At 43.0% G+C, this 13,020-nt stretch overlaps 1 protein-coding gene across 2 annotated transcripts; it reads left to right on the forward strand.

The window, feature by feature from the left end:
* The first annotated feature begins 591 nt into the window (after positions 1-591).
* Positions 592-10,320, forward strand: LOC132243213 (sterile alpha motif domain-containing protein 9-like). Of its 2 annotated transcripts, XM_019494428.2 has the most exons (4): positions 592-948; positions 1,893-2,088; positions 3,025-3,068; positions 4,050-10,320. In XM_019494428.2, the coding sequence occupies exons 3-4, from the start codon at positions 3,065-3,067 to the stop codon at positions 8,867-8,869; spliced, it is 4,824 nt and encodes a 1,607-aa protein (XP_019349973.1). In that variant the 5' UTR covers positions 592-948; positions 1,893-2,088; positions 3,025-3,064; the 3' UTR covers positions 8,870-10,320. The 2 variants fall into 2 exon arrangements, with proteins under 2 accessions (XP_019349973.1, XP_014457340.2); XM_014601854.3 differs by lacking the exon at positions 1,893-2,088.
* The last annotated feature ends 2,700 nt before the right edge of the window (positions 10,321-13,020 follow it).

Below are 13,020 nucleotides of genomic sequence, written 5' to 3' on the forward strand. Positions count from 1 at the left end.
GCAGTTTTGACAACATACCTGCTCTGCAGCCCCTGGGGCTGCCCCTCTCTGTCAACCCAGGCCCGGCAAAAACCTGCTCTGGCCAGAGACATCACCTGCCTAGGGGCCCCTCCTCCCCTGCATCATAGCCTGGTGCAGTGGGGAAAGGCTAAGGGAGTGGCCCCCTACCTCTACTAAAAGCACAGGATCTTTGGGATTAGGTGTCTTTGCAGCAGCCAAAGCTCGGGCCCCTAGCCCCTTCCGATGCCTGTGCAGCCATCCCTCACCCACAGGAAAGAGCTGGTGTGTTCTGCGATGGAGGACAGGCTCTTCCAGAAAACTCCCTGCGCTCAGCGAGTCAATGGGATCTGATCACAACAGGGAGATTTTAAATCAAAGGCATGACCAGATCAGCCAAGTGGCACCTCCTGCCTGTGCTCATCAGCTACAGTCTACTGGAGCCAAGTTGGGGTTTTTTTAAGTCCTTGGTTGCCACACCCAAACCAAAGTCCAAGGCAACTCAGGGGGTGCTGGCTAGGCCAGCTGCATTTACTAGTGAGCTCCCTGGAGCAAGCACAGCCAGGGGGAGCAGGGGAGTGTGCTGGTCAAGCAGGGGAAATCCAGAGAGCAGAGAGAAAAACTCTAAAGGAAGCTATTTCTTTCTGCTTACTTTCCTGTATCAGGCCAGCCTGACTGTGGGTGGAGACTTGGCCATATTCCTAGGGCTTTTCTTTTGGTAAGTCTGGTTGCAGACAGAGGGAGAAAGAGGGTCTATGTGAAGAAGGTCGGCTCCCCCTCTGCTACTGGAGAAGTCAGGATTTGCCAGGGAATCGTCTCCAGCTCAGATCAACTCCTCCTCTACAGGCAGTCACTGCCACGACATACAGCCTGAGCTGCAGCCAGAGCAGGAATGCTTCCTCCATCAGGGCTGGAGAGTCAGTGAGGCAGGCAAAGACGACTCCATCAAGGGTAAGCCCTCCCTGTGCAGCTGTCAATTGTCACCTGGATTCTGCAAACCGTTAACATCACGGTTGGTTCCTGGCTGGCTGGGCTGGAGGAGAGCAGGAATGAATGCTTCTTTCCCCCTGTGGCAGCCTGTGCTGCGCATCTGTCTGTGAACGGGGATTTCTTTCTGGGTGATTCAGCGCTAAAGCACAGCAAGAACCAGAGGAATGAGTGTTTCATTGCTGCAGCCAAGCTCCCCAAGGGCTAGGGCTTTCATTCTGCTCCATGCTTCCAAACCTGCCCCCGAACCAGGGTGTGGGAATCAGCCTGTCTGGAGGGCATGTTGATTGTTTCTGCATGAAGCATGTGGGAGGGCTGAGAGGAAGATATTTCCTGGGTATGCTGTTTGCTTCTTTCCCAGCTCCAGAAGTTAAAACCTTTGTGGCTGGAGCAGTGGGGCCAGTTTTAGGCCAGGGCCACGCTCCTGAACAGTCCCAGTAGCTTGCCAGGTATTTCCCTCTAATCCCAACAGCTTCCCAAAGCTCAGTAGAGTATTTCCCCCACCTTGAGGAACTCAAGAGATAAGGGCTGCCCCACAGAGGCAGAAAAGCCAGACCCTACAAGTTCATAATTTCTACACAGCCCCTTAACTGGCCTGAGGGATCTGCAGGCAGTTTTTGTGGGGAGGGACTAGCCCCCTAGAAGGGTTGTGACTAGAGCACAGCTACACTCTGACTGTGTGTGTGCAAGAACAACTACTCAGACATTGGAGAGGACAGCCGCTGTCCAACATCGCAGAACAGGGTGAGGGAGACAGAAGGGACTTTAATGGTCTCCAAAATGCTTGCACTGAGCTCAGCTCCTGCATTTCCCAGCCAGGGAAGTCACTAACGTAGCAATCCTCAGACACTGCTGCCCCCAGTGGAGCTGTTCAGGGAGGCTGCTAAAATTGCTTTCGTTTCCTCCAGAGCTGGGGTAGCCTTCCCTGCAGCCCGCACTGCCAGGTGTGGCTCGCCTGCCCTAGTGGGAGGCCCAGGCCGTCTCCACCACAGGAGGGCTCTGTGGACTGCACCCACAGGAGCCGAGGTCACGCTGGAGGTGGGAACCTGGAGCAAATCACATGGTGGCAGCTGTATGCAAGGGAGCAGATTGGTCTGTCCCTCGGTAAGTCTGCCATGATGGGGCAGGGGGACGGTGCTGTTAGGGGCTGTTGTGTGTTTACAGCTTTTTAAAAATTGGGACAAGTTCCCCTGCCTTAGGTTAACCCAGTGCCTCTCAAACTAGGCACATGGAGAACTTCTAGGGGGTAGGAAGCAATGAGAGGAAGGAAGGGGAAAGGTCAAGTATAAGTGGAGGAGAAGAACGAGAGAGAAAAAACAAAATGAACTCCTCCTCCAGAATCTCAGGGATGGGGGAAGTTACCGTGTGGCTGCAGCGGCAAAGTTTGCAATAGTGCTGTGTGCTCCTGGGGACACAAGCACTCTAGAAAGGAAGTACGTGACGCAGAAAAGTCTGAGAATCACGGAGTCGAACCCTATTTGTCCCCAAGGCCTCACCAATACCAGAGGGCTACAAGATCAGCTAAGATATGGAATTGAAAGCGTTTGTACAGCCCGAGAGTGATTTGCAAAAAGAACGTAAGGAAGTTAATGAGCAAACAGGCAGAAGACAAAAAAGTTCAGGAAACCAAGCCATCCACTCACAAGCACAGTCAACCCCACAGTAAAGCTTGCCAAGCCAGTGTGCATGCTGCATCTCTTCTGTGGGAGAACAGCCCTGACTCCCAAACAGCTGTCACTGCACCCACAATAGCTGCATAAAGTGAAAAACAATTTCACAGAAGCCAGAGGAAAGTCTCGATTAAACTAACAATCCTGGTTTCTATTTCTCCGAGTTAGTCACTGCACTTTCAAAGGCCAGGGTTTGCCATCCAGCCCTGCCTCCTGTTTCCTGATAGAAAAGAGGTGAAAAAAATAAACTTAAAGGAAGTCTGCATGCAAGAACCCAGGATTCGTGAACAGCACAAAAAAAGGACACACGCTTTTCTTGTGAACTGCTGTGCCTTTAAAGCTTTATAACTTTTTTTTTTCTCACCTTTAGATCTCAGTCAGAAGAAGAATAAACTTGCTTCTAAAAGAAAATGGGTACGTAACCTCTTAAAATATTTGCCCTAAACATATGATTCCATGTTTCTAAATACCATGTTTCTAAATACATACCCTTCCCATATCCAGTGTGTGGGGAGGCTAGTGGCTTGTCTCAACATTTTTATGTGAACATTACCAAAGTATTAACCTCATCCAAAGGGGAAACAGACACAAAAAGTGGTTACCCCAAAATACACAAGCAATTGGCCACAAAACGGAAGTGAAACTCGAACACAGGACAATCGACTGGGGCTTCATTGTCATCTCCAGTCCAACCTTTCTATATGGTCTGTTCCCAATATTCTGCACAGGTCACTGCTTCTGTTGTTGGCGTTGCCAAATCTTGTGGGATGCCCTGTGATGTGACAGGGCATCTCAGAAGATGATCCTTTGTGCATCACCTGCATGCATACAATATCATACTCCTGTGATATTACTGCCTGGATATTTGCTTTCACCTGTGAGTATCCTCCAGTGTTATTTGAAAGGATTGACAGCACCAGCTCTAATAAGAGCCTGTGTTTATAACACTGTCCACATGTCTCTTAGGTAACATGGTTGTTGAAATGTGGTTGGTGTTTGGAGTGGTTGACAGATTTGGCCTTCTAGGAAATAACCCTCCAAAAGTTGCCCAGGATGTACCATGGAGAAGTATCTATCATACACCCACAGCCTCTTGCCCCCCTGTCTCTGCTGCATGGCCAGGCAGCGGTCGGAGCGTCTGATGTGCTCTGTGCCCTGGGAGAGAATGGAGCAGAGCTGCACCTGACAGTAAGGGGACCCTGCCCCAGCTGTCTGCCCCCACCCAACAGCCTTGTACTCAAATCCAGACAAGGAGCTTTTCTCCTGCCACGTTGGACTGGGGGGGTGGAAACACTCCTTTCAAAAGGACTGCAATACTATTGGAACTCCATCAGTCACTGAAGATAATGTGTGTGTTTGCACAAGCTTGCTACTGACATGACATTTTATTTTCAGACCACAGAACACTGCCTTTGGCTGAATGGAAAGAGAGCCATGTTAGATGCTGGCTAGAGTCTATTGGCATTAAGAAAGAATATGTAGACAAGCTATATGAAGAGGAAGTAACTGGCCCAGTGCTCAAAGAATTAGATGAAGGTTTCCTCAAAAGCATAGGTATGAAAGGGGGTCAGATCCACATACTGACACGCAAAAGAAATGAACTTCTGGAGCACCTTCACAAAAATACAGGGTTGGACTTGGCTCTAGCAAATGATTCCAGCAAAAAGGCTTCAGAAGCATTGGTTTGTGAGAGCACAAACAATGCTGGGAAAAAGAAAGGAAAAAGCAGGAATTCTGCTCCACGTACAACCACCAACATACAAACCAGAGAGGGAGTCGGTGACTTAGGAACAATCAGTGTGACACAACTGGAAGATGCATCAAATTCTCAAGTAACTCATCCAAGTGGAGCTTCAGAAATAGATGCATCTAGTCCAGGAGGAAGTATTAGCAAAAAAGACACAGAAAAAACAGAGGCTACTCTTGACAGGGCAGGAGGTAGAAAAAGTCGCTCACTGCATGAAAATACAGCTGAAGCTATAACTCTGAGCAAGTTTAGACCATTTAGAAGTGACAACATTAATTTTAAGTATGTGAAAAACAATGTTCTTGGTCCAGAAACAGGAATCACCGATTTGATCACCCCTTGTCACGAATATAAGTCTCTAGCTATTGCTGCCGAGTTGGACAGGCAACGACTGCAAGCAAAGTTAGCCTATGAAGTTATTCGATTTGCCTCAGCTTGCATGAATGTTCGAACAAATGGTACCATACACTTTGGGGTTACGGACCGGGATGAAGACAAGGGCTGGAAACATGGACAGATAGCTGGTGTGAAGGTCAGAGACAGAGATGCCTATGTGGATGCATTAGATTACATAGAAAGATGTTTTGACCAGTCGGAGCAAGAAGCTGCCAGACTCTGCATTCACCCTCCTATTTTTGTTGAAGTGATTCAGAAAGACTCTCAGGAACAAACCTTTGTGGTGGAAGTTGACATTGAACCATCATCCAGCATAGCAAATGGGAGGGTTTTTCAAGTGCGCTTACCTAGATTTAACCAAGACAACAATAAGGTGATTATAGAAAAACATCCAGTTTTCTATCAAAGAGTAGGAGCAAAGTCAGAGCCTGTGAAGACTGAAGAACTAGTGCCTTTTATTAAGGGTTTGCAAGAAAGGGATGCGAGAAGAGAAAAGGCCGAATCCTCCAGCAGAGAGGACCACGATGGAATTTCTCAAGACTTAGGGCGGAAATTGTCAATCCTACTGACTGATGGCAAGAACTATATAAATGATTCTTTATGGTACATCCTTGTCACTAACAGGTGTAGGAAAGAAGATCTGAAACATGTCAATTTTTTAATGCGCATGAATATTTTCTGTGTTTTTGACTTTGATGAGGATTCCAACGTGTCAGGCTTGTATGCCCAGTTCAAAAAGCATCATGCGACAAGCTCACATTTCTTGCATGATTACTCCAATGAAAACAAGATGACCACCACTCAGTTTCAAAAACATCTGTGCCTGTTTGATCACACCAGCTGGATATTTTGCAATGGACGCAGCGACTACCATGGGAGTGAAAAACCCTGTGATGAAAACACTTGGATTAGGACTAAAAAGAAATACCTTAAGAAAGCAATTTCTTTCATCTGTGATGAAATTCTTCCCAAGAGCTCTTTCGTGGTGCTGTTCCTATTGTTATCACCTGTGGAAAAACCCATTGTAGACACCTTCCAGGAGTTCTATACAGAAATGAATGGCATGGAATATATCATGTGCATTGCAGAGTCCAGAGAAGATTATGAGAAGTGGGCTAATCTAGCTCAGGCATCTTGTAGTATTGAGACGCTGGAACAGAAGAGCATTGTAGGCATGAAGCTAAGTCATGTAGATGCCACTATTCAAACTATGATGTCTTCTAAGACGTGTGCCAGACATTTACCAGTTTCTACCAGAGGGTTGTGTGTGCTTCCAACACTGGAAGAAGAGAAAATGTTCTCCCTGGAAATACTGTGTGTAAATCAATGTGATGATATCAAACTGGATCTTCTGACTGCAAGCGAAATACAAGAGATAGAACAAACATTTTATCAAGGGAGAAGAGTCAGCTGGAAAAATTTCTGGCTTGCTGACAAAGGAAAGTGTGGGGAAGTCATTGAGCGTGAGGCCTGCAAGGATGTCAGCAAAATCTTGGATGAGATGCTGCATGGAACTCGAATCAGATACTCTGTGACTAAAGTGAAAATATTTCATCATCCTGGAAGTGGCGGTAGTACCATTGCAAGACAAGTACTATGGAAGAGAAGGAAGGATTTAAGGTGTGCTATAGTCAAATCCTCATACCCAGTAGCAACTGTCTGTCAGCATGCAGTTAATTTTAGAAAATATGAGGAAAAAGATACCAATCATTGTCCTCCAGTCCTCCTCCTAATTGAGGACTATGATGAAGACTTTGTGGATGAATTAAAGAATGATTTATTGGATGCTATAGCAGTTAGCAAAGTTCATTCTTCCAGGAGTTGTTTCATCCTCATGTGCTGTAAGCGATCTAATGACCCTGAAAAACGTTGCAAAGATTCTCCCCTGGATACAGTTGCTGTCACTCACAAACTGACAGAGAAGGAGAAGAGTTTGTTCAAAACCAAACTTGAAAGATTTACAACGCAGAAAGATTTCAAGCCAGAATTTATCCTTACCTTTGTCCTGATGTGTGAGGAGTTTAAAGAAACTTATGTGAGGGAGTTTGTACAGCACTTGTTGCAAGGTATAGATCTTTCTTCCCGTGATACTAGTTTGATGAGGTATGTTGCTTTGCTCAATTTCTACGTGCACAATTCATATGTTTCACTGTCACACTGTGAGGCTTTCCTGGGCCTTGGGGCATATACAGAAAAGAGGGCACGAGAGCATGATTTCAGAAGTCACTTAAGTGAACAAGCAAGAGTTATTTTCATTGAACTACGAGAAGATATCACTTATCTTTCATCTGTTCAAATAATACATTACCTGGTTGCAAAAGAAATTTTACAGCAGCTTTCAGGAGATCTGCCTCAGAGTCAAATTGCAATGAGTCTCCTTCAGGAAAAAGTGCTTTTTCAGCATAGGTTTGGCCGAGAAGAGTTCATAAAGTTCATCAGAGATCTGTTTATACGACGCGATAAGAAGAGTAGGGGAGACAACACTGACAGCCTCTTCTCTCCATTCATTGAGCATGTGTGCAGCTTTGAAGACTGTGAAAAAGCTATAGCTGTTTTAAAAGCTGCCTACGAATGTCTGGGAAAAGATGCTTTCTTTGCCCAGCAGCTTGCTAGGCTGCATTACAATCATGACAAGTTTGAAGATGCTGAATACTGGGCAGGTGTTGCCAAATCTCATTTGCCATATGATTCTTTTATTTTGGACACCGAAGGACAAGTGTACAGAAGATGGTTTAGTTTTACTGTGGACAAAATGACAGAGGAGGCCACCCCTGAAGAGGCTATTCAGAAAATAGAAATTGCCCTTAAAGCGATGAAATGCTTCCGGGCTGCACAACAGGCTGCAAAGTTAGAAATAGACACCATGAACAATGCTGGTTACTTTGGAGAAGTAGAAGTAGGATGTCGTCTGCTAAAATTTCTGTCTACACTTGAAGTGTTCCCTAGAAACACAGAAGGGGAACATTCAGAACTTGTGCGTTATCTGATATCTGACTACATTCCTGAGAGCATTAAAAAATCCTGGGGAAAACTTCACAGCCGTTTGAAAGGCTTACGCCAGAATATTTATAATGCCCTGGAATGGATTTCAGAAGATCTAAGTTACTTTCAAACAGATAAAAACCAGGAAAAAGATGATGAGGCAGAGGTGGGACAGGAGAGGGAAGAACAAGTTTACAATCCTAGAAAGTGGTTGAAAAGACAATCAGAAGCTTATGCCAAGTTCTTTATCTCAAAGTCCCTTGTTGAGGAAAATAATGCAGGACCTGAAACTCAGCTTCTCAGACGCATGAACATTTATAGGAATGGCGGCGGCAACGTCACTACCATTCTTTCGCTGCTGTCAGATACGAAGGAGAAGAGATCAGTTCAAAAACTGGAAACAATAATAAACTTTTATGCAGAAGACCCACGGCTGGAGGATATTGATCTCATCAATTACATTTTGTCACACATAACTTTAGCCTGTGTATCCCCTGGGTCCTCCAAACTACTCCCATTTCAAAAGCTGCGGGAACTCAGCAAGAGGTTCTTTAAACAGAGAAGAACAACATTTCCAGCAAGCGCTTATTTTTTGCTCACATTGCTATACTGGCCAGATGAGGCATTAGATGGAGAACCTAATCCAGATAAAGATGACATTCTAATATCAGCTCTTCAAACCATGAAGCATTTGAATGACATCAAAATGAAAAATGTTGCTCCAAGAAAGAAAAGAATCTACACGCACTTTTTTCTAGGAAAGGGCTATGGGCTAGGAAAGATCGTGCACAAGACTAGGATTGATAAATTAATCAGTGGTTCCCTGGACGAACGGCGAATGAAGTGGCTACATGGGGACGTATGGAATATTGGCAAAATACGTGAGGTCTTAAAAAGAGTTTCTGGCTGGACAGAGGACAGGAAAGTGTTTATAAGGGGGCATGTCAGGCCAATTCATATTTTGCCTTTACATTATGATTCAGTTCCTCCAGGAAGTGAAAATGTGACGCTTTATTTAGGATTTTCATTTAATGGGCTGGTTGCCTATAACATTGAGGTTGAAAAGGACAAAATTCACATGAGAAAATAAGGTACAATAATTTGAGAATATCCTCTCTTCTAAGAAAAGAACTGCAAGATTTTTAATGACCTGTTACATTCTGAAAGTGACAAAGAAATCAGATTATAAAAGGGCAATGGTTCTTTTTTTCTTATAGTCATTACAACCACAATTCTGACATAATTTTAGTATTAACTGCCATATTTACTGTTATATATTTTGCTATTGTTTTGTTACTAGTAAATGGAAGTGTCATATTTTATTTAGCATCTTCAATCTGTGGCCATCATATTCAGTATAATTGCTTATCACATTCTGGTCAGTAAAGAAAAATAAATTGTTCCAGGAAGAAAACATTCAACTCTACTGTAAGAAAACTCTGAAAAACTGGTATTTTTACATTTGTAAGATTGTATAGTAAGAAATCCAACTGTTTAAACTCCAGGAAAAAAGGAAGAAATAATTTGTGGGGAGATGTATAATGAACTTGGTCCAAGAGCTAGAAAGTTTGGAAACACCCTTTAAAAAATATCCAAATGCCAAAACTCAGGATTGAAGAATTATGCTACACTTACATGTTTTTAAAGTTTGATTAATCAGTTAATACCATTACAAATAAGTGGGTAACTCATTACAAAGTTGATTTAGGAAAAAATGGTGCAAGCAAAATAAATGCAAAAGGGAAATCCACAGAGGTTTGGAGATACAAGGCAATTCCACCTCCGGAGCAAGCAGCTATCAAATTTGTTAACTTTTCCCCTAAATTAGATTTCCTGCTTTCTTTCTTGGGTAAATTTAAAAGGGATAAGAAACAAAAAGCTCACCGCTATGCCTTTGGTATTTTCCAAGGGATAGGAAACAAAAATTTAATTTGATCTATATGTTGCACATGCATATAGAATATGCATCTTCACTCAGTACTTCACATCCATGAACAATAATGCTTACATTGAATAATCCAGCTCACCTGAGCAGCACACCCTTTGCTAATTTTAGAGGTGTTCACTAGGAAGTGTGGTGGGAGGGGAAGCAAAGGTTTATAAACATTTCACTGCACTTGGCAAAAAGAATGCGGTTTTTTTTTTTGGTTTTTTTTTTAATATATGGACAATTTGTTTACAGATATATTTAAAGGAAGTTGCCAAGGTAGGCTGGCCACAGATTATCCTATTGTGTCTTTTTTTTGGAAACAAATAAGTCTGTGCAGTTTGCTTGGGATAAGAAATTAGATGCATGTAGGTGTAACCCTGTACAATTCAAGATTTTAGGGCACTGCCTGCTCTCACCTTCAAATTGCCTGGTTTAGGATGTCTTACATGCTTACCGATTTAATTGTCCTATTTGTATAGTCTCTCTTCACTTCTATGGCAACTCGTTTATTTTAAAATAGTACAGCAATCATGTTATAAATGTATTGCGGGACCAATTTGTTTTGCTAATGCTGCACAGAAAGCTTCCTATAATAAAGTAACTATATTTTATTTTTGGAGTTTTTTTCCCCCCCCCCAATGCTACTATTTCTACTTAATTTAAAACTGCCATAAAAACTAAAATTGTTTGCCTTTCAAGCTGGTAGATAACCTTTTAAACTAAACTTGTTTGTAAGTTTTGAGTTCTCCAACTTAGAGCTACTAGGCTAGTTTTTCTCAAGTCACTTGTCTCAGGCAGCCAGATAAATTAAAGAACTGGAAACCATAAGTCACTGTTTCCCTAGAAACATTTAAACTCAACTAAGAGCTAGATGGCAGTATGTGTTCAAGCAGTGCATGAAAAATAAAAGTTTATTTTTCAGTTAAACATGTTCTTACAAATAGATATTGTTTTATATCTGCATATCCATCTCCAACCCCCACTTTTCTTTTTTTAAACTATCTGTGTGGATACCTTTAAGACTGATATATATTATAAGTTGTTATATTGGCCCCGGGAAAGGGACAGGGGAGAACAGCTGAAAAAGGACTAAGAGGAGTATGAATATACAAGTATTATCATCGTTGTATAAGATTAACTCCTTGGTCTTTTGAGAATAACACATGGTACCAGGACTGGGGTGTGAAGAAAGGTAGAAAAAAGAAGCATCTCAGAATTCCAGGAGTTAAAGCTGCCTAACAATGCAACAGAGAACTGGAAGAGATTTAAGCAGAGCTTCACCATATACATGACAGCCCGAGAAACTACAGAGAAGGAAGATCTACTCAAGGTAGCTATTTTCGTAAATATAGCAGGTCCAGAAGCTCTGTCTCTTTATAATAGCCTACAACAGTAAGAAGCAGAATAGAAAAACTATGGCACAGTAATAAAAAAGTTTGAGGAACACTGTATGACTAAACAAAATTAAACTTTTGAAAAGTATAATTTCCACATGAGACAGCAGAAAGAATGAGAGACAATAGAGGAGCTTGTCAAAGACCTCAGACTGCTGAGCCAGACATGCAACTTTAGAGAACCAAAAGAGTCCATGATCAGAGACCAAAAAGTACTGCGTATAAGGGATACAACCCCCGGGAAAAGACTGCTGGAGCTTAATTTGGAAGCGGCAGTTAGAATGTGCCAAGCGAATGAGATAACAAGTGCCAGGCTGCAGAAGCTGGAGGAGAAGACAGAACAAGCTGAATTAGACAGGATTACAAGACTGCAGAAACCTAAAGTAACACAAACAATATAAAAAAAGAGGATCTCACTATGAAGCAGGCAAACAGGCCAAATCCAGATGACATCTGCAGTGCCACATACCACACGTTCCAGATATCCAGGGGTCAAAAAAACCCACAGAGAAAAAGAGTGGAGCAGCGCACAAATGGGCAGTGCGCACCGCTCAAAATCAGACCCGGGCTACCCAGAACCACGCTGCAGCTGCCAGCCAGGCTCCACACAGCAGAATCACCACTGCTGCAGCCCTGGGAGTCCCCCAGGATCCCAGGTATGGCTGCTGTGGCCAGCCCAGCGCTGGCCTCCCCTACCCCACCCGGGGTAACTTGCCGCGTGCCAAAGCATGTGTGGCATGGGCACATCCCAGTGACAAGTAGTGGTGGTACAAGGTGTGCCACTGCTACTTGTCTCCAGGGAACCAAATGTCTACACCATATGGCAAAGGGTAACATAGTGGCCACATGGTGGACATGGCCAAGGGTAACATAGTAAAAATTCAGTTTGTAACAGTCCCAGGAAAGCCAGTGCCAATTACTGAGTTGCAAATGTGTAATAGTCTAGGTTTGATTAAGAGAATGGGTGTCACTGATGGACTGGAAACAAGAACATAGGAGTTTTATGATGCATTTCAAGGCATAGGGAAACTGTCAACTGAGTACAAGATAGAGATAAGAGAACCAAATACTCCCATCACACATGCTCCAAGAAATGTTCCCCTTGTACTAAAGGAGAAACTGAATCTGGAGTTGAATAGATTAGTTAACATGGACATAACAGAAAAAAGTAGAGCAACCAACTGCTTGGGTTCATTCATTGGTCATAAATCTCGAGTTGTTTGGATCTTAAGCAAATGAACGGGTACATCAAAAAGGAGCATTTTCACATTCCCACCAGGGAAGAGGTTTTTGGCAACATAGCAGGAGTTAAATATTTCTCCACTTTGGATGCCTCTTCTGGGTTTTGGCATGTCTCCCAAGAAAAGAATAGCACTACATTATGTACCTTCAATACGCCCTTCGGAAGGTATTGCTTTCATAAACTTCCTTTTGGACTGTGTTCTGTATTTCACAGAAAGGTGCAACAAGTTTTTGAAGGTCTTGATGAAACTATGGTCTATATTGATGATGTATTAGTTTGGGGAAATACTATAGAAAAACATGACTTGAGGCTAAGAAAGGCACTAGAAAGAGCTCGCAGTTTGAAACTGGACAAACAAAAATGCAAATTCAGGGTCAAAGAAATAACTTTTCTCCCAGATATGTTATCTGAGAAAGGGTTGCAAATCGATCCTGAAAGGGTTAAAGCCATTACAAACATGCCACCCCCTACTGATAAGGAAGGAGTGCAAAGATTACTGGGAATGATCAATTTAGTAGGGAAATATCTACCTAACTTAACAGAGCAGACCAAACACAGCTTAAATCACTCCTAAAAATGAAAGCTTAGTGGATATGGAAACATAAACATGAAGCTGAATTTAAATACTTGAAGGAAAAAATAATGAAAGCTCTGGTATTAAATACTATGACCCT

The sequence above is a fragment of the Alligator mississippiensis genome, chromosome 8 (genome assembly GCF_030867095.1).
Source record: "Alligator mississippiensis isolate rAllMis1 chromosome 8, rAllMis1, whole genome shotgun sequence".
NCBI classification, from domain to species: Eukaryota; Metazoa; Chordata; order Crocodylia; family Alligatoridae; genus Alligator; species Alligator mississippiensis.